Here is a 26,510-nt window from a genome sequence, read left to right on the forward strand (position 1 = left end):
TCTTTTTTTTTTTTTTGCGCTGTCCTTTGAAAATGCTGGGTGTTTTATAGTTTCCTCCCACACTGAAGTCAGTCAGGTTTGAGCTTCGACCACAAATCATCAGAGGACAGAGGTCTCTGCTCTTCACTGACTGTAGGAGTGAACGGTTTCAATTTTAACCTCTCTGCTCTGTGTTGTTTCCTCTTTCAGACCAGAAAACTATCACAGCTGAGTCTGGACAGGACGTCAATCTGACATGTCGAGCTCCAAACATCAACATATGTGTAAAATGGAGCCGAGCTGACCTGGAGCCAGAATATGTGCTTTTGTACCGGGATGATCAGTTTGTTCCAGATGACCAGCATCCATCTTTTAAGAACCGGGTGGATCTGCAGGACAGACAGATGAAGGATGGAGACGTGTCTTTGATTCTGAGGGATGTGACGATTAATGACACTGGAACATACGAGTGTCGTATCTTTGTGAGAAAAACACGATCATGGAAATCCATCAGCATCATCTACCTGAGTGTTGTTGTTCCTCCAGGTGAGTGAGCAGAGTTGAGTGTGTGTGTGATCAGAGGTGAAGCTGCTTCCTGGTTGTTGATGTTTGTTTCTAAAGATGTTGTTGATGAGACTTTGTAGAAAGCAGCTGGTCTGAGTGATGTGATCAGCTGACACCTCACACACGTTTCTCTCCTGCAGCTCGACCACGAGGAGCCAAAGATGTTGGAGATGGAGTCAGAAGATATGATGGACTGGTGGCTTTTGGGTTGTTACTACTTGTGTTCGCTGTTGCAGCTGCTGTTGTGATCTCTAAAAAACAGAAGAAGGATCCTCCCCTTCATCATCCTCCTGACGAAGAAAAGAAAGAGATGGTCTGAACCAAAGCACGACAGGAAAGAGCGCAAATTTATATATACAGCAAAGTGAAAGAATGAGGAAATGTCAACATATATCACAGTTACAGTAATATACAGGTTTTTGTTTTTTAGCACAGGCTCATCTCAAAGTAAAGTTCTCTAAAATGTTTCAGCTGTATAAAAACTCAGGAATTCCTTTTTTCCTGAAGCTTTTCTCCAACTTAAATTCATCACAACAAAGATCCACATGTTCTGGTCACAAGGTGAACTGAAGCACTGATGGAGTCACACTTGTTGCTCTCTGGAGGATCAAACTGGTGTCAGGAGAAAAACTCCAGTTAAATCTTCATTTAGTGTTCACATCAGTTTAAACGTTTCGTTACTCATTTTAACAGACTAAGTGTTTGGATCATGAACATCTGGAACTTTGGACACATTTTCTGCTTGTGCTTTACATGATACACAGCGTCTGCAGTTTGACACATTTTAACCACAGCGTGAAAAATAAAATCATTCAACAAATTGCAAAATAAAAAGAAAGCCCTCCATCTTCAGTTTACAGGACAAAAGAGGAGGAGGCAGCTGCTGGGAGTTTTCCTCTTCCTTTCACTCTTAGTATGCGTGTACTTTTTCCACAACTGCTGTAATGCTTTGAACTTGAGGTTTGTAACTTTCATTCATGTAATGCTGAGACACTTCCTGTTCATAATAAATAACAAATTCTAACTTTAAGAGACTGAGAGAGATTTACTGTGTTTATTGTCAGATTTGATTTATTCAATCTGGACCCAGTTAGGGTCCGAAACTGAGATCAACCTTCCAGGACCTTGATCTTCAGTAGGTGATGGACGGTCTCTCAGACCTCAGCCCAGCATTGGGATACTGTGGGACTTAACACAAATGTTGTGAGAGTGGGAAGTGTTAAGAGTGCAGCGTGGAGCAGGGGCTAAAAATAGTCAGTAGAACCCAGGAAGTCTTGGGCAAGAATTCCTGGATCATCTATCCGTGGAGGAAAAATGAAGATATGAAGATAAACTGTGTATTTTAGGAACTTGTGATCTAAATTCTTCCCCGGCAGCTTTATTTAAATCCCTAAAAGTGGGGACATCTCTCCCAGAGCTGCAGTTTGGTGACATCAACATGTTTCTTGTAGAGAATCGCTCAGCTTACATTGCTGCCAGGAGGAAAGCTTCAAAGTGCAGACATGTTTCCTCCATATGGATGGGTAAATAATTTGAAAGTGTGGGAGGGGGAAACAAATTGTTGATCATTAAAGAAAAGCTTAAACTAAATCTTATGCTTTGCTGACTTGGACATTTACAGTAGAGTCCATTTGTCAAATGAATGTTGTGTCATAACAGTAAAGTTATTCCAGTGTCAGTGAATCAGTGTAAACAGTTTACATAATTTGCCACTGACAGTCTGGGTTGCCATGGAAAAGCAGAGATTGGTGTGATTTGGCCTGTAAAGCAGGATCAGGAGAGGTGCGGTCATGTTGGTGCCACACCCTACACTCCTCTGGCAGCTGTAAATAAACACTGATCGAGGACTGTGTGACGGTAGAGCAGTATGGTCGCATAAGTACAGAGCTCCCGCAAGCCAAGTAGATAAACTCCGCTAAAACACGAATTGAAGCGTGAGACAAAACAACTTTGGAAGATGAGTGGAGGGACAACAAAAACAAAGAATAAAAAAAAACTACGGACACCCAAGGTAAAGACATAAAACATCCGAACAACGAGGACAAGCTAGCACCTGAAGCTAATATGGCCGCGTTTCAAAACGGGCTGGATTGTATTAGCAAACAAATTCAATCCCTCCAAAATGAATTGAAATCAGACTTCACGACGTTCAAAGAAGAAATTACTGGCCAAATGAGACACGAACTGTCTAAATTCAAAGAAGATATTGACCAGAAGTTTAAGAGCATGACTGCAGAACTTAAAGAACAAGAAGGGAAATTAGAAGCTGCGCTGACGCGCACGGAGGAAATAGAGACGTGGAGCCACGAGGCCAATCAAACCCTGACAGAACTAATGAGAGAACAAAAAACGATGATGACCAAATTGGATGACTTGGAACTGCGATCCAGACGTAACAATCTGCGGATCTATGGAATACAAGAGGGAGCCGAATCTAAGGAAGAATCGCTGGCCCAGTTTCTGGAAGCCTGGCTCAGAGAGGAGCTTAATATTAACATCAACCTCCAGATTCAACGCACACACTGAGCATTAACCCCGAAACCGGCAGCGGGTCTCCGCCCAAGGTCAGTCGTTGTCAATTTCCAACAATTCACAACTAAAGAGATGATACTTAAAAAGGCATGGGAAAAGAAAATAGTCACTCTGGACCAAGGTTATTATCGTTAACGAAAACTAACGAAATAACGAAAACTAGAAGTGAAAAAACATTTTCGTTAACGGAAATAAAAATAAAAACAAAAAAAGGAAAACTAACTAAAACTATAATGAGTGTTCACAAAACTAACTAAAATTAACTGAATTTATAGCAAAAATGTGTTTAGTTTTCATTGATGTGTGCGTGTCATACAAGAGTCAAGGGTGAAAATGAAGTTTAGTTTCCAGATTTTTTTCTTGCTGTGTCTCATTATGCCAGCAGGTGGCAGTACGTTAGTCGAGTCGTCTGTGTCGCTGCTCCGTCCACGCGCAGAATCATGTCAGGAAAAGTCGGGAGAAAGCGCCAGAGTCCAATTTGGGATTACTTTGAATATGACTGTGTTTTGGATGAAGCAAGTGTCTTGTAGTGGAAAGAGACAAATTATGAGGGACATTTCTAAAGGGAAAAAAATCCCACAAAACCTTGAAGTGCACTTGAAAAGCTCACACAAGAAGGCTAACCTAGCTTACCTTGAGAAGGTAAGGGAGCACACTCAACCCTCATCCCCAGAAAACAGAAGCTAACCCCAGGCAAGGCAGCGTGATGCATCCCGAGACAACAGGACGGGGATATCTACACAACTGTGTGAGTCAATTACCTTCAAAAGGTTTATCAATTCACTTGAACCACAATTACGAACACCCGGTGCTGCAAGAGTTAATAGTCTCATTGGGGCCAAGATATACATTTTATAGTTGCCTGGTATCAATGGTTGTTCATCTGCCTTTATTTATTTATTTAAAGAACCCATAGGTGGGAATGTGAGTTGTCTGTCTCTGCATGTTAGCCCTGCGACAGACAGGCGACCTGTCCAGGGTGCAGTATGGTAGCTGGAATAGCAACATACCCAAGGATAAGCAGAATGACTGATATGATAAAACTGGGATTTTGTTACACTTTATTATTGCAAACACAACTAAAACTATAACTGAAACTAATCAAAACTAAACTGAAACTAAGGATTTTCAAAAAATTAAAACTAAACTAAACTAGCAAACAATTGGTAAAAACTAATTAAAACTGATATAAAATTGAAAATCTGAAGTCAAAACTAAATAAAAATAAAAACTAATGAAAATTGCAAAACTATTAAAACCCTGGTCTGGACGGAGCAGGGTTTATTTTGACCACGACTACTCTGCGAGAATGGTGCAAGAACGTAAAGCATACGTGAATATCAAAAAGGTACTAAAGAAAGAAGGCATCCGTTTCCAGACTCCTCTCAGCAAGATGCGAATCCACTGGCCAAATGGAGTGAAAACTTATGGCAACGCGGAGGAGGCTGCTAACGACCTGCAAGGGAGAGGATACAACGTGGAAAAAGGGATAAACAGCTGGGAGAGAGAGAGCACCGAGGGACGTCTGTCAATCGGGGCAGCGACATGGAAACCGGTCCGGCCCACGTATGCTGGGGTGGCTAGCAGGCGAGCTCAAGAGAGACTTCAAGAATTTCAGCATAACGATAACAATGCATGAAAGGCGTATATGGAGACGTATAACAACAAGATGGATTCAAGGTGTGTCTGGTAGAACTATATGGAAACACAAAGTTGGCTAGGGATGGATAGTACACAATAATGACTAGTGTGAGTGTGACAATCTTTCGTGAGTCATATCTCATTACTGGAGGGGGGCCCTTTCAATATGAGAGACATACCCCCCAAAAACAAAGAGAGGAACAACAAGTGGGGAAGGTGGCTGGTACCTCTTTATTGAAGTCCTCTTATCTGTACATAGTTAAACTAAGTTGTAACTTGTTGATGAAAATGTTTTGTTTAAACAAGGGTTCAATGGGGTGCCTGTGGGGGTCTCAAAAGATAGCCGGTAGATCACAAAAGGATAATGCTCACTACACATGAAGAAATAAAGTGTATGTCCTTAAATGTTAATGGAATTTGCAACCCAGTTAAAAGAGCCAAGATTATGAGTAAACTGAAAAAGGAGAAGACACAGATAACTTTCCTACAAGAAACTCATTTATCAAATATAGAACACGAAAAATTGAGGAAATTTGGGTTCAAAAACACCTTTTACAGCTCTCATACAAACTCTAGGAAAAGAGGGGTTGCAATTCTCATAACTAATTCCCTTAAGTTTCAATCCCACAAATAAATAAAGGATAAGGAAGGTAGATATGTCATTGTGAAGGGTGTGATTAATCTAACAATGGTCACATTGATGAATGTGTATGCCCCTCCTGAAAGTAATAAGGAATTCTTTAAATTAATTTTTGATATTCTTGTGCTAGAAGCAGAAGGTATATGCATATGTGGAGGAGATTTCAATGTGATATTAGATAGTGACTTGGACACAACCAGCCTGAAGAAAAATAAAAATTCAATTTCAGAATTAGTAAGATATACATTGGAAGACATTAACTATTTTGATGTCTGGAGAGCTTTGCATCCGCTACAGAGGAATTATAGTCATTATTCAGCAACACATTATGTATATTCAAGAATAGATTACTTCTTTATGCAAAAAGGGAATAGAGATATAATAACAGATTGTTGGATTGGAGTGGCAGATGTGTCGGACCATAGTGTTATCTACTTAAAAATCTATCTTAAAGGTAGACCAAAAAACACAATATGGAGACTAAATGTGGGGCTATTAAACAATAAATCTGTGGTAGAACAAATACAAAAAGATGTCAAAACTTATTTAGAAGAAAATGACAATGGTGAAACCGATCCAATTATTCTATGGGACTGTTTGAAGGCAGTTATACGTGGGAAACTAATCGCAATATCAAGTAACCTTAAAAGAGAAAGAATGAAGCAATATAATGAATATGTGGATGAATTGTCACAATTGGAGAATAAACACAAACGCAAGGTAGATGTCAAGATACAACAACAGATGAAAGATATTAAGAAGAAAATTAATAATTTACTCTTATATCAAATGGAAGTAAAAGCAAGGTATGTAAAACAGAGCTACTATGAATCAGGCCCTAAAGCTGCACGGCTATTGGCAAGACGTTTACAAAAACAACAGGCAGAAACAACAGTCAATAAATTGTATAATTCTAAGACAGAACAAATGACACATAACCTAGAAGAGATAGAAAGTATCTTTACCGATTATTATAAGGACCTGTATCTACAAAATGCACCTACTAATAATGGCCTAAATGATATTAAAACCTTTTTAGACTCCTTAGATCTACCCTCTATTGGAACAATACAAAATGATCGCATGACAGCACCAATAACGATAGAGGAGATTCAGAAAGCGATTGGAAAACTACGAACAAACAAGGCACCAGGCAGTGATGGGTTTCCTGCCGAATGGTACAAGAAATGTGGAAAAGAATTGATACCCTTACTCCACCAGACTCTTAATTGGACTCACACTAAACATGTGATTCCCCCCTCTTGGAGGGAGGCAATTATCACGGTGCTGCCAAAACCACAAAAACAAAGAGAATACTGCCAAAATTACAGGCCTATATCAGTGTTAAATGTTGATTATAAAATCTATACTACAATCCTATCAAATAGGCTCCAGTCGTTTATACCAGACCTGATAGATGAGGACCAAGCAGGTTTTGTCAAAAATAGACAGGCACAAGACAATATTAGAAGGACCCTACACATCATACACCAAATACATAAAGACAAGATACCGGCTGCATTGATAAGTTTAGACGCAGAAAAAGCCTTCGATCGAGTCAGCTGGGACTTCCTGTACCTAACCATGGCAAAGTTCGGGTTCGCTACAAAATCAATCCAATGTATTAAATCTCTCTATGACAAACCGACTGCAAGACTAAAAGTTAACGGCTCATTGACAAAGACATTTCAACTAGAGAGAGGAACTAGACAGGGTTGTTGTTTAAGTCCAACCTTATTTGCCTTGTATATTGAGCCATTGGCACAAATGATTAGACAAGACTCCCTAATAACAGGAATAGAAATCAATAATCAAGAGCATGTAATTAGTCTGTTTGCTGATGACGTGTTGATAGCCCTCAAAAACCCCACAAACTCTTTTATGCAGCTTACAGAAATGTTAGGAAAATTTGGTACCCTTTCTGGCTACAAAGTAAATATACTTAAAACTCAAGTTCTAATGTTTAATTGTACACCAACTCAAAATCTTAAGGAATGGGAAATAAAGTGGGAGGCAAAAACCCTTAAATATTTAGGTATAAATATAACCAAAAACTATGCCAAACTATATCAAAGTAACTATGGACATATAACAGGATAAGGCAGGATATGGAAAGATGGAATACATATTCGTTAGGATTTAGTGACAGGATAAATGTGATAAAGATGAATATCTTACCACGATTGCTATATTTATTCCTCTCTCTTCCGATAAGCATACCTCAAACCCAATTCTCAGAATGGGATAAGTATATATCTAGATTTGTCTGGGAAGGCAAGCGGCCAAGGGTACAATACACTACTTTACAGCTTACTAAGGAGAAAGGAGGAATGTCGCTTCCTAATTTAAAAGAATATTTTCGTGCTGCACAGATACGCCAGATAACATATTGGTGTAGTGATGATTACAGGGCTCGCTGGAAGGATGTGGAGCTCTCCACACTCAATGTCCCAATTCAAACAAATATGGGTTTAAAAAAGATCCCTGAATACATAACTAAAGACCAAGATAGGAACCCGATAATATCCTTTACATTAAATGTATGGTATGATACAGTAAAGGAGTTCAGAATTGGTAAAGAGCTTGGTTTGCTAAAATGGATAGCCTTCGATGAAGAATTTAGACCAGGAAAATTGGATCTTGGTTTTAAAAATTGGAATGAAAAGGGAATCACAGCAATTTGTTTATTAATCAAAAAAGGAGAAATTAAAAGTTTTGAAGAATTAAAACGGGAATACAACTTAAAAAACAAGGATTTTTTCAGATACTTACAGGTGAGAGATTACTTTAATAAAAACATAAAAATAAAGGAAGACAAAATCCACCCTATTATAAAAATAATTATACTGGCATATAAAAGTGTTATTCCAAGAACGGTGTCTACCCTATACAAATGTTTGATGGAATCAAGACAGGAATCAACTGTATATGTTAAAGTAAAATGGGAAAGAGAGCTGAGTGAAGAAATCACTGAGAGGGTGTGGTATGAAACATGGAAAGAACATAAGAATACAACTCACTCATTGAGGTGGAGAGAATTCCTCTGGAAAAATCAAATTCGCTATTTTATTACACCTAAGATTAAAAATAAACAAACCACTACACAACAACAATGTTGGAGGCTGTGTGGATGGGATGAACCAGACCATACACACATTTTCTGGAAATGCAGAAAAATTCACACTTTCTGGGTTAAAGTTCACTCAGCTCTCTGTGATATATTAGGTTATATAATTCCTAGAACCTGCCTTGTTTTGTATCTAGGGTACTTGGAAGGTACTGTAGATGTAAAGGATCGTTACCTGGCTAAGATTCTCCTTTTGGCAGCAAAGAAGGCCATCACCAAAAACTGGCTTAAGACAGAAACACCAGGAAAGCAGCAGTGGGTAGCAATTGTGGAGGACATTATGGAGATTGAGAACCTTACATATAAACTGAAATTAAAGGAAGAACGCTTTTTGAAGGACTGAGGAAAATGGTTGACGTACAACGGAAGAAAAAGGGAAAAAGACTGAACTGAATGAAGATGGGCATACAAAAAAAAAAGAAAAAAAAGAATGTGAAATGAACAATGGAAATGTTTGACACCACAGGCATGTTTCCTCTTTTTTTTTCTTCTTTTGTTTTACTTTATCTTATTTTTCTAATTATTATTCTATATGTATTTATATTTTTATACATATATATATTTGTTTGTTCCTTTTTCTTTCTAATCTCACTGTCTTGAGTTTGACTCTCTTTGTATTCTGTTGTTCTGAAGAAACTGTATGTGTAATGGACAGGTGAGTTGTTCAAATAAATAAAATAAAAAGTAAAAAAAATAAAAAATAAACACTGATCAATGCATCTGATAGCAGAGAAAAAATGCTGCGGCATGCTACTTTTTGAAGAAAGAGAAGCAGCGGCATGCTGCTCTTTGAAGAAAAAGCAGAAGCAGCGGACTGCTGCTCTTTGAAGAAAAAGCAGAAGCAGCGGACTGCTGCTCTTTGAAGAAAAAGCAGAAGCAGCGGACTGCTGCTCTTTGAAGAAAAAGAAGCAGCATGCTGCTGCTTCTTTTTCTTAAGTGGAAAAAGAAAAAGCGTGCATCCTTGCACTGGCTTCCAGTTGGGTACAGATATCAGTTTAAGATCCTGACTCTTACTTTTATGTCCTTATGAGGAGAGGCCCCCACACTCATTGACGTTCTTCCTTAGATCCACTGATAGTGGTCTCCTGACTATTCCACGGGTCGTTTGAAAACAAAGAGGGATCTTTCCAAACCCCAGCACCAACACTGTGGAACAGTTTACTTCCCCCTGAAATGCAACTTTATTCCTTGATTTATTTTTTTTTTCTGTTGGCTCCAAACAATTTTACTGACCAAAGTGCTTAAAGCTCATATTTTTACACTACATTAAAGTGTGTCTCCACCGACACAGTACTCTTACCCATGTTTGTGATTGGTTAGATGCTGCCAACATGCCATCTGCTATGTGAACATGCTTGGAAATCCTGGGCTGACTTAGCGAGTTGCTATCCGGCATCGCGCTCCTGCTTATTCTGAATACAAGTGTTAAGGCAAAGGTAAATACCCTGAGGCCTGCACTGTGAAGCAGGATTTAAAAATCAAACAGAGATTCTACTTACAGAGCAGACACAGATGTTTCCTTCATCGTCATCCTCACTCATTTAAGCTGTTTTACATTTCTGTCACTGACACCAAGTAAATGCTCTGTCCTTGGAGTGTGTGGTTTTCTATGGGTACAAAAAAATAGAGGTGGTAAGGAATTATTTTAAAGATATATAACACTGTAGAGCCATTTTATTTTCTTAAAACACTTGAATTAAACCCTGTTACTTAAAAGATGCTACACAAACACAGAAGACCAGAAAACATGAGTGTAGTGTATAAAAAGTCCACTGTGACCAATAACTGAAAATACATATAAGTAAAAACTTCTTAAAGATAATCTGATTTTATTCTCTGTCTGAGATTATCTACTTTTAGAAAACATTTCGAGACTGAATAGTTGTCAGATATGTTTGAAGTCAGTAATGTGACATTACTGACTTCAAACAGTAATGTCACATTACTGTTTGAAGTCAGTAACTGACTGACTGACTTCCGTCATTGGTGTAGAGAGCAGCAGGTGGGCGGGTCAAAAAAGGATACATTTAAGAAAAAGTAACACAGCAGCGACTGTGGACAGTCTCTATAATCTGGTTTCACAGAGCAGCGCTATGGATGCAGGACAATCTGTCTTGATTCGCGGGATTATCTTTGCCTTTCTTCGCTCATTTACGACCGCAGGTAAGATTGAACCGTTACAATAACTTTTTATAAAGTCAGCAGCAGTGTGTATTTATCAGTAATCGTGTCACTGAAACAACCTTACCAGAGTCATGTTTCCCGTCTTCACCACTTTTCTCTTTAAATGTTCACGCTGCATTTCTTGATGGAATTGTCCGATCAGAGATCCAATCCTTTCACGTTATTGTAATGGATGTGGTGTTTGTGGAGAAAACACCGGGAGCTGGAGGTTTAGCCTGGCCGCGCAGCAGATCGACACGCCCGCTTCTGCCTCCGCTCTTCCTTCCTTCAGCTCTCTCCCCCCGCCCTCGTCGCTCCTGGTCCGACTGAAAATCCACGGCGAGCTCGGTGGTTTAAAGATTTCGTCCAAAGTCTTGTAGACCCTCTAAAAGAAATCACTGTGATGGATTTAACACCGTTAATATGATGTCGGTTAGGTCTGGTCAGCTACCCACAGTGCAGACAGCACGTCCACCCGCAGAGACACGCTGGCTCCACTCCAGTGTACAGTCGCCATGTTTCCAGTTTTCCTGTAGTCGTATCCAGGCCTCAAACACAAGCTCCTTATTCCTCTCCGTCTCTGTCTCCGCTCCATGTTCACTCCAAACAGCTTGTAGCTGCTTTGACAAACACACACAGCTGCTTTGTGACGGATCACACACAAAAACAAACATTTTATCGTCGAATAATCCGGAGACGGAGGAAACCGCGCTCATCGACGTCCAGAAGCAACCGCGACAAAACAAAAAGGTCCAAATCCAGAATTAAGCCGAGTTTATCTGCAGGTACTCCTTCAAAGTCGTCCGGACACCACAGATGGACTTTCTGAGTTATATTCTTTATACCGATAATGTGCTGAAGATCGCGTCAAACGACGACGGCGGAGGAGAACTTGTCAGCGGAGGGATCCGGATGCGTTCTAAGTCACGTGATACACCGACACGCGATCTGGTGCCGTGTTGAACCGTCAGTTTTTGTGGGCTAGTTATTCATGTATAAATGTATTTGTTTACAATATTTACTACATACAGTTGTGTATGTGGTAACATCTGTATATTTGCATGTTAACAGTAAAAGATGTGAGATTTGTCTGAACATTTACACAGAGCTGTTGAACTGAACGCATTTATCCAATTTTAACTTCAGCTCCACTGTAAAAACACTGATAAAACTTTAATTCTCTAATTATGTAATATCCGGTCAAACGGCATTAAAACAACAGAATATACAAACAGAACGTGGGTAAATTTGTGTCTTTACCCACGTGGATTAAGCAAATCCACGCATAGAGAACAGCTGAATGGGATAAGCAGAAAAAAAATGAATGGTTAAATGGATGGAAGGGAAAAAAATTCAGCTAACATAATTTTATTGATACACATTGTTGAACATAAGAACATATTTATTACAGAGGATCTATTTGAATTCCAGACAGAATAAAAAAACTGTAAATAACTGTTCAAAAGTGTGTTTGCAAAAAGCTGATGACTTTTTTTGTGAAATACATGAAAAATCTAACATGAAGCTGTTTTGTTTGCACTTTGTGTTTCACACTTTAATGTTAAAGCAGACTTTTAGGAGTTTGTTTACAGCCTGTTTTTACTCTGCTGTATTGTGACAGATTCTACCGGGTGTGATAGTCAGGTTCATAGTTCTCTGATACTTTGACCTTTAACCTCTCTGCTTTGTTTTGTTTCCTCTTTCAGACCAGAAAAACATCACAGCTGAGTCTGGACAGAACGTCACTCTGACGTGTCGAGCTCCAAGCACCATCAATGATCTTGCAGAGTGGAGCCGAGTTGACCTGGGAGATGAATATGTTCTTTTTTACCGGGATGGGCACATTGTTCGAGACAACCAGCATCACTCGTTTAAGAACCGAGTCGATCTGCAGGACAGTCAGATGAAGGATGGAGACGTGTCTTTGATTCTGAACAATGTGACGACTGCTGACAGTGGAACATATGAGTGTCGTGTCCGCTTGGATGAAAAATGGAAGCTCATCAGCATCATCAGCCTGAGAGTTGTTGATCCTCCAGGTGAGTGAGTAGAGTTGAGTGTGTGTGTGATCAGAGGTGAAGCTGCTTCCTGGTTGTTGATGTTTGTTTGTAAAGATGTTGTTGATGAGACTTTGTAGAAAGCAGCTGGTCTGAGTGATGTGATCAGAGTGCAGTAGATAATGTCTGACAGCAGTTTGAAGAGGAAATGGATTCTGTTCTGTTCTTCACTCATCACCTACCTGACAGCTGACACCTCACACCTGTTTCTCACCTGCAGGTCACACAGGAGGACACACAGAGGATGGAGGGAAGGAGGATGGAGGGAAGGAAGCAGGAGGGAAGAAAGATGGATCTTTTGGACAGAAAGTTGGTCTTCCAGTTGGCGTTATTGTTGCTGCTGCTGTTGTTGTTGGTGGTGGTGTTTTTTTAATCTACAGGAAACTTAAACCACAGAAGCTGGGTTCATACCAGCCTCCAGCTGAACAGCAGCCTGTTTGAAATGTGAAAATATGATTTTCACAAGTTATTAAATGTTATTTTTGTTTGGTGCAAAACATCGACATCAGTCCAACAGACAAAACAGAGTCAGGATTCAGGATTCGCCTCCTTGAACTGTCTCAGAGGGCTTCCAGCTGATCTGAGTCTCCTGCTGCTGTTCCAGCTTCTCAGAGCAGAGACAGACGAGGACATCCTGGATTTGTTGTTCAGCGTCTTTGTGAACGATTTCATCACGTTGTGTTGAACAACTTTAAAGATGGATTCATTCCAAAAGAAGATTGAACTAATGTCGTACATTTCCTTCTTTTTCTTTAGTTTGCTTGAATTTCAGACGTGTCCTGTTTCTACTGTGAGTGTAGCTGTTAGCTCGTGACCTCTGCTGCTGCTGAGCTGAAGCCTCAGACTGTTTCTGTAGTTTAAATAGACGAGACATCTATAATATATATTTGTATATATTAAATTACACGGAGCTTTTATTTATTTCTGTTTATTTATACACTTTTAAAATTATTCCTGGTACAGATTTTATTGTTTTATGTTATTATTGATGAAAAAAATTAGTGAGTTTTTGTATAGATTTTTTTTTTTTTTTTTTATAAAAAAAACTTTCTGACCTGAATCCCAAAACGTTGGTTCTGTTCGTCTGGACGTAGCTTGTAAATGTCCTGTTTATAAGGTTGGGGAAACCTGCAGTCACTTGGATGAGTGACGAAACGTTTCTCCCACTGAAAACACCACGTCCAGGTGAACAGAATCAACTTTCGGAGATTTACTTACCTGGATGATTGAACATGCATCAAGGCCCTTTCTCACCTGTACAGCCTGTTTTTGTTCTGTAAATAAAGTTTCTTAACCTGAATGTTGCTTCCTGTTGCTTCATGAGTAAATCTGAAATGAAGCTGAATAATCTGAGCTGGAATCAGTCAAAAGTGAGTTTGTGTGAAATCATCTTTGCTTCTGCTTTTAAAGTGAGTTTTTTTCCCCAACTATCTGGTGGCCTTCAGAGAGAATGCAGGCTTCCATGTTTTATGCTGTCTACAATGCCTCAGTGTGGTGCTATTAGTATAAGGTGGGATGTAGATTTTGTTACATTGTACCACAAATACCCACAAACTACACAAAACCAATAGACAGGTCATGTACTTACATTCATATTTTATTGTTTTCTTTAACACTCATAATTAAACATTTCACTTAAATAAAAAAGGTGAACTGTTTAGCTTATATGATAAACATACAATGCAGAAACCTAAACTTTACATCACTTCCAGTTTCTCATGCTGTGAGCTGATTATGACATCACAGGTCTATCTATCAGTGCTGGGATTCCAGTCAAACAAACGCACGAAAAGAAGGAAAGGAAAAAACCCTAAACTTTTCCTTTTTTAGAGGATCTGTTGTTGGCAACTGGATATTTTAACATCACCATATGTCATCTTCTGCAGCTTCATTCTGCTCAACTAAAATGATCCACGTTCACGATGTGAACACATCGTCTCACCAGTAACACCAGTAGAACCACAACACAGACTGATCCAACATCAGACCTGGAAACATGCTGGATGGTCATGTGACCTGTAGGCTGCTTCCTGATGAGGGAGCCATCTTTATAGAAAGCAGCTGGGAGGTTGGAGGGAGTGGTCTTTGTTTTACAGAGCAGAGTGACGTCATCTCCCTCCATCACAGGGAGGACAGGACTCTGCAGGATCACTGATCCACCTCAACACAGAGACAAACTACAGCATTTCATCCATTTACACACAGCTTCATCAACACTAACTCCACACACTCAGCTTACCAGTGACTGTCAGGTTAACCATGTTACTGATGGGACCCTCTCTGGACTCACACCAGTAAACTCCACTGTCGCGGATGGCACAACACAGAAGAGCTACCTCGTCAGGCCAGGACTCTGCAGTCTATTTACACCTACAGGCCAGTGGACACTCTTTCAAGGATGAGGATGTAACATCCTGGACAGGGAGGAACGCTGGTTTGAGCGCGGAGTCACGGAGGCCATTTACGTGAAAAGGGAAAGACCATCTCTGAATCGAGGAGGGGGCCTAAGGGTACATCTTTCACCATCTTACAATGCTGTGATTGCAGCCATTCCCCAACTCTCTGTGAATGGTACTCATGGCCATTGATCAGTGGTTGTTGATCAGTGGTTGTTGATCAGTGGTTGTTGATCAGTGGTTGTTGATCAGTGGTTGTTGATCAGTGGCCATGGGAATTTGCATATTAATGATGAAGGAACTGACCTCCCAGCCCATTGTTCCTTCCTTCAAATGGACTGCAGTCAGCTGAGACTGAAGAAGTCACTTGGATGAGTGACAAAACGTTTCTCCCACTGAAAACGCTACGTCCAGATGAACAGAATCAACTTTTCGTGATTAATTGTAGAAGTTTGTTTTTACACAGAGAACAGTTACAGCAGAAAACATCAGGATGTTGCTGCAGACAACAAATGTCTACAAATAATTTATTACAGATTTGTAATAAGATTTGCTTCCACTTTATCTAGTAGCTGAATTTTGTTTAACCCTTTTTTATTCATGGATTTTTAACAATGATTTCCTGAACCTGTTTGTCAAACACTAGTTTAATTTATCCACAGTAACAGAAACATGGCTTCTGCTTGGTCTGACTCATGGGATTAAGCTTAGACTTTGAATTTGAGAGGATTGTGGTGAAAGAAAACAAACAAAAACCAACCATCATATACTGTAAAGATCATCCAACATAACATAATAACAAGATAATGACTTGTGATCATTTGTCACAGTTTTCAGAGTTTAAAGGAATTCTGTAAATCTCACAGTTAAAGCCACATTTATTAACTACTAATCAGTAAAACACTGAGATCTCTCTCTGGCCACATATTCAAAAAACCTGCTAAGCACTTTTGCATGGAGGATGGAAACAATAACTCACAGAAAATGGCATAAAAAATTAATTCTGATTTTTTTGTGATTTACTAAATCTTTTTTTTAATGTTGTTTTAAAAAGGAAATAAGTGAAATGATTCAAAGTCAAATTTGGGATCATATTTACTTTGCATTTTTGCAATGAAAATGTATTTACACCTTCTGTATTTGCACTTTATTTTCATTTTATTGGTTCTGCTGAACACTGTGAGACTGATCTCTTTATGTTGCTAACAGAAAACCTAAAGAGAAAAGTTATGATGGTGGAGTCAACACAAGATGGAGACACGTCAGTGTTTCAGTGTCAGCCAGGAAGTGGTTTCAACAGAGAAGAGTTTTTCCTCTTTAACTTTAGTGTCAGAAAAAGTATTTAAACTCCCATTGCAGGGACTTTCAGTGACTTTCAGTTCAGTTCATTAACAAAACGTATGACGCCTTTTGTATGGCCTGCTTTAACAACGTGCTAACCTTATTTACAATCAATATTGTATGGATGTAATAATGATGCTAAAGATAAAGAGGGCTGTTAAAAAATAAAAAGAAAGTTTACCCAGGTCATTTTACTTTAAGTCAGTTTACTAAAAGTGAGTGATAGTGTCAGCTGAACACAAAAAAACTCCTACGGTTCTGTCACTCTAATGGGAATAGTTTTTTTATTCTGCCATGTTTACATATTATGTAGCCAACCCGCTCTCTTAGGTGACATCAATATATTATGTTCATGTATGAAGGTTCTCAATCAGGTGTTTCAAAAGCATGCCATGAAGCAAAGGATCAGAGCAGTTTACTGTTAATTTCCTGATATAAAGTTACTTTAAGTACTTATTCAAGGGGGGGGGGGGGGGGGGGGGGGGTGGGGGGAGGACATATATCTGATATGGGATCATCTTTGTCTCTCCATCTCCACTGACCTCTGTCACCTCAGTTTTCCCTAAAACTAACATCGTTTCATTGATTTGAGATGTAACATCTGTCTGAACAAATACAGGTAAAAGTGACCAGGAACAGCTTCAATGTGTAAACATCTGGAACATCTGTAGAACGATATAAATGTGTAAATCTGTCATTTTGGTCACTTTAGGAAAAGTCTTCAAATGTCAGACAGCATGTAGACTCATACAAGCTTTGACTGAGCACTCTGTTCATGTAACACACGCTGATGCTGATTACAGTGATAAACTTCACTGAAGCAAATACAAAATGGGCAATGACGTCATCACCCCATTCAGAGTGAACTAGAGCTGCTGTTAGATTGATAGTGAAAGAGTGATGCATTCACTGTTGTCACTAGGGGCCGTGCCTCACAAGCAGCTTCATTTATGAAATTAAAAACAAAAAGAAATACAAGTATAAATGTCAAATTAAACAAAAATATAACTACAGGGATCCTGAGTGTTTTACAGGTGACGTTCAAGAAGAATCTGTGAAAATCTAACTTTTAAAATAATTTTCAAACAGGAAGCTGCTGAGTGCTGAAATGATTGCTCTGTATGCGTGTGGTGAGAGAATGAATATTTTCAGTTTCAACAGTCGTGCTGTGTAAATGTGACCCGTCAGACTCATTTACAACAATCAGCCTTTTTAAGTCTATTTTCAATCTGAGTTCAAACAGTTATGATATTTAATGATTCACAATAAGGGAATATTTCATATATCGGTCCAGTCTTCATTCAATTAATCACAGCTTGAAAGTTTACTCTTCTAAGTCAGCTTTCAGATAAATGTAGTGGTGCCAGCATATTAAAAGAACAACATTTGAATATAAAAACAGAAATAAAAGCACCTTTAATAAATTTCACTGTTGACATATTAGATTTTCATTATGTTATTAAATGTCATGAAGTTTATTAGCTAACTGTTGTTTACTTGCTAATCTTAAATTCACATAAAAGAAAGATTTTCTTCATGTCTATCAAACAATGCTGTAGCGGGCACTTTAAGGAAACCTGAAGCCTGAAGCCGTGAGTCACAACGTGTGCGCTGTTGCAAGTGCTAACTTGACTAAAGTGAGTTCAAAGTGAGTTTGAAACTTTTCCAGAGGCGATGAGACTAAGATGAGTGACTCCTCCTCTGGGAGGACTCACTCGTCTACCGGGGACGACACAGCCAGTGTTAGCGAAACAGGGAATAATTGACAGCACGCTTATCCAATAACAAGCGCGGACGTGAAGCATGACAAAAGGAAAAAACAAAAACAGCCGGCTCCACTCTCCCACATTAATTCACTCATGCACTTTGAATGTGCCTAATGAAACATGTTTGCTGTAAGATCTCCGTGGCTCTGCTGGACTTTACTGTCTGTCTCCCTCGTGGGGTTTACCTGTGCAGGTGAGTTTTATTTTAAAATCCTATAGATTTATTTCTTACTGTTCGAGCTGCTTTAGTTTCAGCTGCTCACACAGGTCTCCTGTCACCAAACCTCTTCTGTCATGTGAGAAAGTGGATGTTAGTGTTTAGATTTTGTGCTACTTTGTGTTGGTCTGTCACAGAAAAACTCAGTAAAAACATTTGAGTTTGTGGTTATAAGGTGACAAAATGTGTAAAAGTTCAAGGGGTATAAAAACCTTTTCAAGGCACAGTATATGCAGGTATATGGATGTTTGTTTCATATATAATTATAGATAATTGGCAAACCTTCTGGAGGAAACCTGGTCTTGTTAGGAGAGATGGCATCCATCCCACTTTGGATGGAGCAGCTCTCATTTCTAGAAATATCGACAAATTTATTAAACCCCTCAAAACATGACTATCCAGAGTTGGGACCAGGAAGCAGAGTTGCAGTCTTACACGCCTCTCTGCAGCTTCTCTCCTCCTGCTACCCCCCCAAAAACCCATTTCCATAGAGACTGTGTCTGCTTCCAAAAAGACAAAAAACAAACTAAAACCCAGCAACAAACAACTTAAACATTTACAAAGAAAGAACAATACAGTATCCACACCTGAACCAAAGAGTAAAACAGTGAATGTGGATTATTAAATATTAGGTCTCTCTCCTCCAAGTCTCTGTTAGTACATGACTTAATAATTGATCCACAAATTGATTTACTCTGCCTTACAGAAACCTGGTTGCAGCAGGATGATTATGTTAGTTTAAATGAATCAACACCCCCGAGTCATTCTAACTACCAGAAATCTCGAAGCACAGGTCGAGGGGGCGGTGTGGCAGCAATTTTTCACACCAGTCTATTAATTAATGAAAGACCAAGACAGACTTTTAATTCATTTGAAAGCCTGATGCTTAACATTGTCCACCCCAGCTGTGAAACTCAGAAACCAGTCTTACTTGTTATCATCTATCGTCCACCTGGGCCTTACACAGAGTTTCTGTCTGATTTCTCAGACTTTATATCTAATTTAGTTCTGACCTCAGATAAAATAATTATTGTGGGTGATTTTAACATCCATGTTGATGCTAAAAATGACAGCCTCAACATGGCATTTAATCTGTTGTTAGACTCAATTGGTTTCTCTCAAAATGTAAAAGAACCCACCCACCACTTTAATCACACTCTAGATCTTGTTTTAACATATGGCATAGAAACTGAACATTTAACAGTGTTTCCTGAAAACCCTCTCCTGTCTGATCATTTCTTGATAACATTTACATTTACATTAATTGATTACGCAGCAGTGGAGAGTGGACTTTATCAAAGTAGATGTCTTTCTGAAAGCGCTGTAACTAAGTTTAAGAATATAATCCAGCCACTGTTATCATCGTCAATGCCCTGTACCAACACAGAGCAGAGCAGCTATCTGAACGCTACCCCAACAGAGGTCGATTATCTTGTTAATAATTTCACCTCCTCACTACGTATGACTCTGGATACTGTAGCTCCGGTGAAAACTAAGGTCTCTAATCAGAAGTACCTGACCCCGTGGTATAATTCTCAAACACGTACCCTAAAGCAGATGACTCGTAATCTGGAGAGGAAATGGCGTGTCACAAATTTAGAGGATCATCATTTAGCCTGGAGAAATAGTTTGTTGCTTTATAAGAAAGCCCTCCGCAAAGCCAGAACAGCTTACTACTCATCACTGATTGAAGAAAATAAGAACAACCCCAGGTTTCTCTTCAGCACTGTAGCCAGGCTGACAAAAAGTCAGAGCTCTGTTGAGCCAACCATCCCTTTAACGTTAACTAGTGATGACTTCATGAACTTCTTCACAAATAAAATTTTTATCATTAGAGAAAAAATGACCAATAATCATCCCACAGATGTAATATTATCTACAGCTACTCTTAGTTCCATTGATGTTAAGTTAGACTCTTTTTCTCCAATCGATCTTTCTGAGATAACTTCAATAATTACTTCCTCCAAACCATCAACGTGTCTTTTAGACCCCATTCCTACAAAACTGCTCAAAGAAGTCCTGCCATTGATTAATTCTTCGATCTTATATATGATCAACCTATCTCTAATAATCGGCTATGTACCACAGGCCTTCAAGGTGGCTGCAGTTAAACCTTTACTCAAAAAGCCATCTCTAGACCCAGCAGTCTTAGCTAATTATAGGCCAATCTCCAACCTTCCTTTCATATCAAAAATCCTTGAAAGAGTAGTTGTCAAACAGCTAACAGATCATCTGCAGAGGAATGGTTTATTGGAAGAGTTTCAGTCAGGTTTCAGAGTTCATCACAGCACAGAAACAGCTTTAGTGAAGGTTACAAATGATCTTCTTATGGCCTCTGACAGTGGACTCATCTCTGTGCTTGTCCTTCTTGACCTTAGTGCAGCATTCGATACTGTTGACCATAATATCCTGTTAGAGCGATTAGAACATGCTGTAGGTATTACAGGTATTGCACTGCAGTGGTTTGTATCATATCTATCTAATAGATTCCAATTTGTGCATGTAAATGGAGAGTCCTCTTCACACACTGAGGTTAATTATGGAGTTCCACAGGGTTCAGTGCTAGGACCAATTCTGTTTACATTATACATGCTTCCCCTAGGCAGCATCATTAGAAGACATAGCATACATTTTCACTGCTATGCAGATGACACCCAGCTCTATCTGTCCATAAAGCCAGATAACACACACCAATTAGTTAAACTGCAGGAATGTCTTAAAGACATAAAGACTTGGATGGCCACTAACTTTCTGCTTCTTAACTCAGATAAAACTGAGGTCATTGTACTCGGCGCTGAAAAGCTTAGAAATATGGTATCTAACCAGATTCTTACTCTGGATGGCATTACCTTGGCCTCCAGTAACACTGTGAGGAACCTTGGAGTCATTTTTGACCAGGATATGTCCTTCAACGCACATATTAAACAAATATGTAAGACTGCGTTCTTCCATTTGCGCAACATCTCTAAAATTAGAAATATCCTGTCTCAGAGTGATGCTGAAAAACTAGTTCATGCATTTATTACTTCCAGGCTGGACTACTGCAATTCATTATTATCAGGATGTCCAAAAAACTCACTGAAAAGCCTTCAGTTAATCCAAAATGCTGCAGCAAGAGTCCTGACAGGGACTAGAAAGAGAGAGCATATTTCTCCTGTTTTGGCTTCCCTTCATTGGCTTCCTGTTAAATCCAGAATTGAATTCAAAATCCTGCTCCTCACATACAAGGTCTTAAATAATCAGGCCCCATCTTATCTTAATGACCTTGTAGTACCATATTACCCTATTAGAGCACTTCGCTCCCACTCTGCAGGCCTACTTGTTGTTCCTAGAGTATTTAAAAGTAGAATGGGAGGGAGAGCCTTCAGTTTTCAGGCCCCTCTTCTGTGGAACCAGCTTCCAGTTTGGATTCGGGAGACAGACACTATCTCTACTTTTAAGATTAGGCTTAAAACTTTCCTTTTTGCTAAAGCATATAGTTAGGGCTGGACCAGGTGACCCTGAATCCTCCCTTAGTTATGCTGCAATAGATGTAGGCTGCCGGGGGATTCCCATGATGCATTGAGTTTTTCCTTTCCAGTCACCTTTCTCACTCACTATGTGTTAATAGACCTCTCTGCATTGAATCATATCTGTTATTAATCTCTGTCTCTCTTCCACAGCATGTCTTTTATCCTGTCTTCCTTCTCTCACCCCAACCGGTCGCAGCAGATGGCCGCCCCTCCCTGAGCCTGGTTCTGCCGGAGGTTTCTTCCTGTTAAAAGGGAGTTTTTCCTTCCCACTGTCGCCAAAGTGCTTGCTCATAGGGGGTCATATGATTGTTGGGCTTTTCTCTGTATCTATGAAGCGCCTTGAGGCGACATTTGTTGCGATTTGGCGCTATATAAATAAAATTGAATTGAATTGAATTGAATATGCCTGACATGACAGCTCATCATCACCTTGAGAGCAGTTTAGTAAGTTTGGGCACACAGATAAAGTCTAATAACACAAGAAATTTCACAAATATGTCATATATTTTATTAGGTGCTGTGACAAAGTGGATGAGCAGTTGCAATGCTCTCCTTTTGTCCCATGTGACTTGACCTTTTTTTTTTTTTGCACGTTTCTCTGTTTCTATTTATTTGCTATGATTTGCCATTTGTTGAGTAACATTGCTGCACTCACTATCCCGGGTTTGTTTGTTTGTTAGCGTTCTGTTGCCAGCAAAACAAACATTCTGCAAATTGAGGCAAATACCCAGTGATGTGACGTTCTGTATCGAGGCTTCGAAGCTTGCGTCGAGTAATTTAGGGGGCGTTTCCGCGATGCGCGTATCGAGGCTTGCTTCATTTATGGGAGGAGCTGAAAATGTTGACGTCCGAAGCCTCGCTGCCCGGCTGTACCACGTGACTGGTTCAGGAAGTGGTTCGAACTTTGCCGCGAGCCATGACAGCGATATAAACCCCTCAGACTTCATTCAAAATGTGGGTGTTTGATGGAGAGTTGCGATTAGTGAGAGTTTGGAGGTTTATGAGAGTGAGGAGAGAAAGTCAGGAGAGAATGGAGCCAGCTAAGAAGAGGAGGATGTCCTCCCCTGTGTGGGAACATTTTCATCTTATTCCTCCCAACAAGGTATGTAAATTTCTACAGAAGATGTATTTTCATAATACTGATGGTGCAATACAATTTATGTTAAGCGGCTTTACTTTTGTACAAGGTGAAGTGTTTGCTATGTGCCAGGGAGCTGGGATATAACAACAACACCTCATCCATGCTCAGGCACTACAGAGCTTTGCATGAGAATAAGGGGAACACTGATTGTGGAGCAAGACCAGGTGAGCCATCAAATGTCATGATAATATAGCATGCAGTAATGTTACTAAATGATATAACAATATTATACAACTGTAATAAGTTACGTGTGTGATATTTATATTTGTGCTTTGTTTTTGTTGTCTTTCCTCAGGAGAACAATCTCAAATAGATGAAGACCTGGTTAGCATGGTGATTGAGGACTCCCAGACATTTAGCATTGTGGAGGACAAAGGATTTAAAAGATTTGTTAAATCATTAAATCCTAGCTATGTTCTCCCCACTAAAAGGCCATAAAAGCAGTGAAAATGTAGTTTTTACAGAATAAAATGTGAACAAGCAGGACTGTGTAGCTGTCCATACCTCAACGTTACAAAAGCACAACCACTGTCCACACCCCAGCCACACCTCACCTCACAGTAAATGATCATTTTCCATACTGCCAGTATAAATATACACAGTATACTGCATCACTACAATATACATGTTTTACACACTCCTTTTGTTGTTGACATTTACAGGCTGTGTGCCAAAGGCCACACTCTTCAAATTCATGCCAACTAATATTTTTACGTCCAGTAGGTGTCCTACTAGAGCAAATGAAGCTTCAAGAAGCTTTGCACTGGGGTGAACCAATTGGATGAAAAGCTTCAGTGCTTCATGAAGCTTCATCTGCCCATCACTACAAATACCCAGTTACATGTTTCTTTACATTTGATTTCATCACAGATTAAGTCATTTTTTCATACTTTGTTGTTTCTTTCCAGTCTTCATGGTCAGGTGTGGGAAACGCCTTCTTCTTCTTCTGTATAGGGTTTATTGGCAGTTGGCAAACAGCAAAATGGTGCATTACCGCCACCAACTGGTGTGGAGGTGGAAACGCCTGCCTAGCATTTTCTCGTTTTAAGTCCTGCTGATGTGACATCAAGCGGAGGGGTTTCTTTTTCCATAGAAATGCTTCATTTTGTTTGTTTCAAGTTCTGAAGGGGTTTGTTGAATCTTGTTTTTGTAAATAGAGACATTTATTTACGTAAATGTGCCAATTAGAAGTGTGAGGAGGTTTTGTGTCTTTTTAATCATCTGTGTAGAGTTTTAGATCCCTCAGTTTAAGTGAGAGGTACAGGCTGGGCTAATTGGAGGGAAATTGATGGCCCTATTTAAAGCCAGATTCAGAGGTGAGCTGTGTTACCAGATCCATGAACTGATGGGTTTTGTTTATTGAGTTACTTTGGGGAAAAGTTTTGTTAAGTTACACATTAAATGGAGTTAACTGTAAATAAATTGCTCACCTCTGCAAACCTGAAGTTTCTGTGTAGTCTGCTTCCCTACAACCTTCCTTGACATTCGAGTCTGACTACCTCACAGGAACATGTTTGTTTGATTCATTTCTTAATGTGAGAACAATCAGGACACCGTTTGTTTCACAGATGCAGGTTCATATTGTGTGTGTGTGATGAACATTTAACCTAATGTGCTGAACCCAGTGTGTACAACTCGTTGCTGATTGGCTGGTGTAGAAGTGAACAGATCAAACTCTCATCTGTAGCCTCTCTGCTCTGTGTTTCCTTTTCAGACCACAAAAACGTCACAGCTGAGTCTGGACACAACGTCATTCTGACATGTCGAGCTCCAAACAACAACATAGTAGTAAAATGGAGCAGAGCTGATCTGGAGTCAGAATATGTTCTTTTGTACCGGGACGATCTGTCTGTTCCAGATCACCAGCATCCATCTTTTAAGAACCGGGTGGATCTGCAGGACAGACAGATGAAGGATGGAGACGTGTCTTTGATTCTGAAGGATGTGACGATTAATGACACTGGAACATACAAGTGTCGTGTCTTCAAGATGGGAGCAAACCGCAAGAAGAGAGCTTATCAGGGTGGTGACCTCATCAGCAGCATCTACCTGAGAGTTGTTGATCCTCCAGGTGAGTGAGTAGAGTTGAGTGTGTGTGTGATCAGAGGTGAAGCTGCTTCCTGGTTGTTGATGTTTGTTTCTAAAGATGTTGTTGATGAGACTTTGTAGAAAGCAGCTGGTCTGAGTGATGTGATCAGAGTGCAGTAGATAATGTCTGACAGCAGTTTGAAGAGGAAATGGATTCTGTTCTGTTCTTCACTCATCACCTACCTGACAGCTGACACCTCACACCTGTTTCTCACCTGCAGGTCAGACAGGAGGAGACACAGAGGATGGAGGGAAGGAGGATGGATGGAAGGAGGATGAAGTTGGTAGAAGACATCATGGTGGACTGATAGTTTCTGCTTTGGTACTTGTTGTGGTCGCTGTTGTATTCTTTAAAAAACAGAAGAAGGATCTTCCTCTTCATCCTCCTCCTGATGAAGAAGCAAATGAAGAGATGGTCTGAAACAAAGCACCATGACACGAGAGAGAGCACATTAAAACCAGTTAAAACTGGTTACCCATAAAAATTAGATAAAAAGATAGATTGAGTAAAGTAGAGTTTAATATCAGAACCTGTTTGAGTTACATTTCATTACCCCAGATGGTAACAGCTCCACCATCTGATAAGTTTTGGTTTTTTGTTTACGGTTTAAGATTTATGCAAAGCAAAGTGTCAGAGAAGTGTTTTGATCCTGTGGATCACTGCAGACGTTTAGAGACAGTGATAGAGACTCTGAGAGTTTCTAACTGGATTAAATTGCACAGATGGAGGATTCTTTGTACGTGTTGATCAATCTTCATCCAGGAGCTACAAACTGAGCCATGGCGCTCCACAGGGTCAGATCTGGGACCAGTGCTTTTAAAATTTATGCGCTGTAACTTTGTGATGTCATCAGGAGACACAGAAATGAGTACACATGATTAAACTGATGATCCACAACTTTATGTTGCTGTGTCTCCTGATGACACAGAGCCAATCAGATCTCTCTGCATCTTACATATTAAATCCTGGATGGCAGCAAACTTCCTCCAACTCACTCAGGATGTGGAGACACTGACTCCTTCTTTCATCTCCTGCAGGGTTGATTACTGCAGTGCTCGTCTTTTTAGTTTTTCAAAGAAACACTTGTCACTGCTGCTGCTTTAAAAATCAACTCCACAGCCTTAATTACACCAATGCTATCGTCTCTGCAGTCAGAGTCGTCCTTAAGATCCATTTACTGGTTTTTAACACTCAGCAGTTCAGGACCTTCTCATCTTTCCGATTTACTTTTATGCTACAAGCACTTCAGAGCCCTCAAGACAGGAGACTGTTGACCATCTTTTATTTATCATGCTGCACTTTATTTTATTTTACTTTTGATTTATTTACTATTTTCTTTGTTTAT

General features: G+C 39.6%; 3 protein-coding genes across 14 annotated transcripts in view; 2 read left to right on the forward strand and 1 right to left on the reverse strand.

Moving 5' to 3' along the window:
* LOC146521480 (uncharacterized) overlaps window positions 1–26,510 on the reverse strand; it is a 172,611-nt gene that overhangs the window by 123,413 nt on the left and 22,688 nt on the right. For 2 of the 11 annotated variants that reach the window (XR_014873371.1, XR_014873368.1), the window contains exons 1-2: window positions 10,732–11,576; window positions 9,983–10,090 (exon numbers count right to left, since the gene is read on the reverse strand). The exons of 7 other annotated variants lie outside the window; for them this stretch is intronic. The gene's annotated coding sequence lies outside the window, so the exon portion shown is untranslated. Of the gene's footprint in view, window positions 1–263; window positions 369–503; window positions 834–9,982; window positions 10,091–10,731; window positions 11,579–26,510 lie in introns of those variants that run through there. 2 more of the 11 variants (XR_014873375.1, XR_014873370.1) reach the window with 2 other exon arrangements.
* LOC146521487 (coxsackievirus and adenovirus receptor homolog) lies at window positions 246–13,675 on the forward strand. Of its 2 annotated transcripts, none has more exons than XM_085155224.1 (3): window positions 246–525; window positions 12,353–12,685; window positions 12,924–13,672. In XM_085155224.1, the coding sequence occupies exons 1-3, from the start codon at window positions 384–386 to the stop codon at window positions 13,142–13,144; spliced, it is 696 nt and encodes a 231-aa protein (XP_085011350.1). In that variant the 5' UTR covers window positions 246–383; the 3' UTR covers window positions 13,145–13,672. The 2 variants fall into 2 exon arrangements, with proteins under 2 accessions (XP_085011350.1, XP_085011351.1); XM_085155225.1 differs by lacking the exon at window positions 246–525 and adding an exon at window positions 10,516–10,646 and having other exon boundaries at window positions 12,924–13,675.
* On the forward strand, window positions 18,177–25,623 carry LOC146521488 (programmed cell death 1 ligand 1-like). The gene is made up of 3 exons (XM_085155396.1): window positions 18,177–18,399; window positions 24,791–25,147; window positions 25,386–25,623. Exons 1-3 carry the CDS (start codon window positions 18,327–18,329, stop codon window positions 25,583–25,585), a joined length of 630 nt encoding a protein of 209 aa, XP_085011522.1. The 5' UTR covers window positions 18,177–18,326; the 3' UTR covers window positions 25,586–25,623.

The sequence above is a fragment of the Neolamprologus multifasciatus genome, chromosome 3 (genome assembly GCF_963576455.1).
Source record: "Neolamprologus multifasciatus chromosome 3, fNeoMul1.2, whole genome shotgun sequence".
Lineage (NCBI taxonomy): Eukaryota > Metazoa > Chordata > Actinopteri > Cichliformes > Cichlidae > Neolamprologus > Neolamprologus multifasciatus.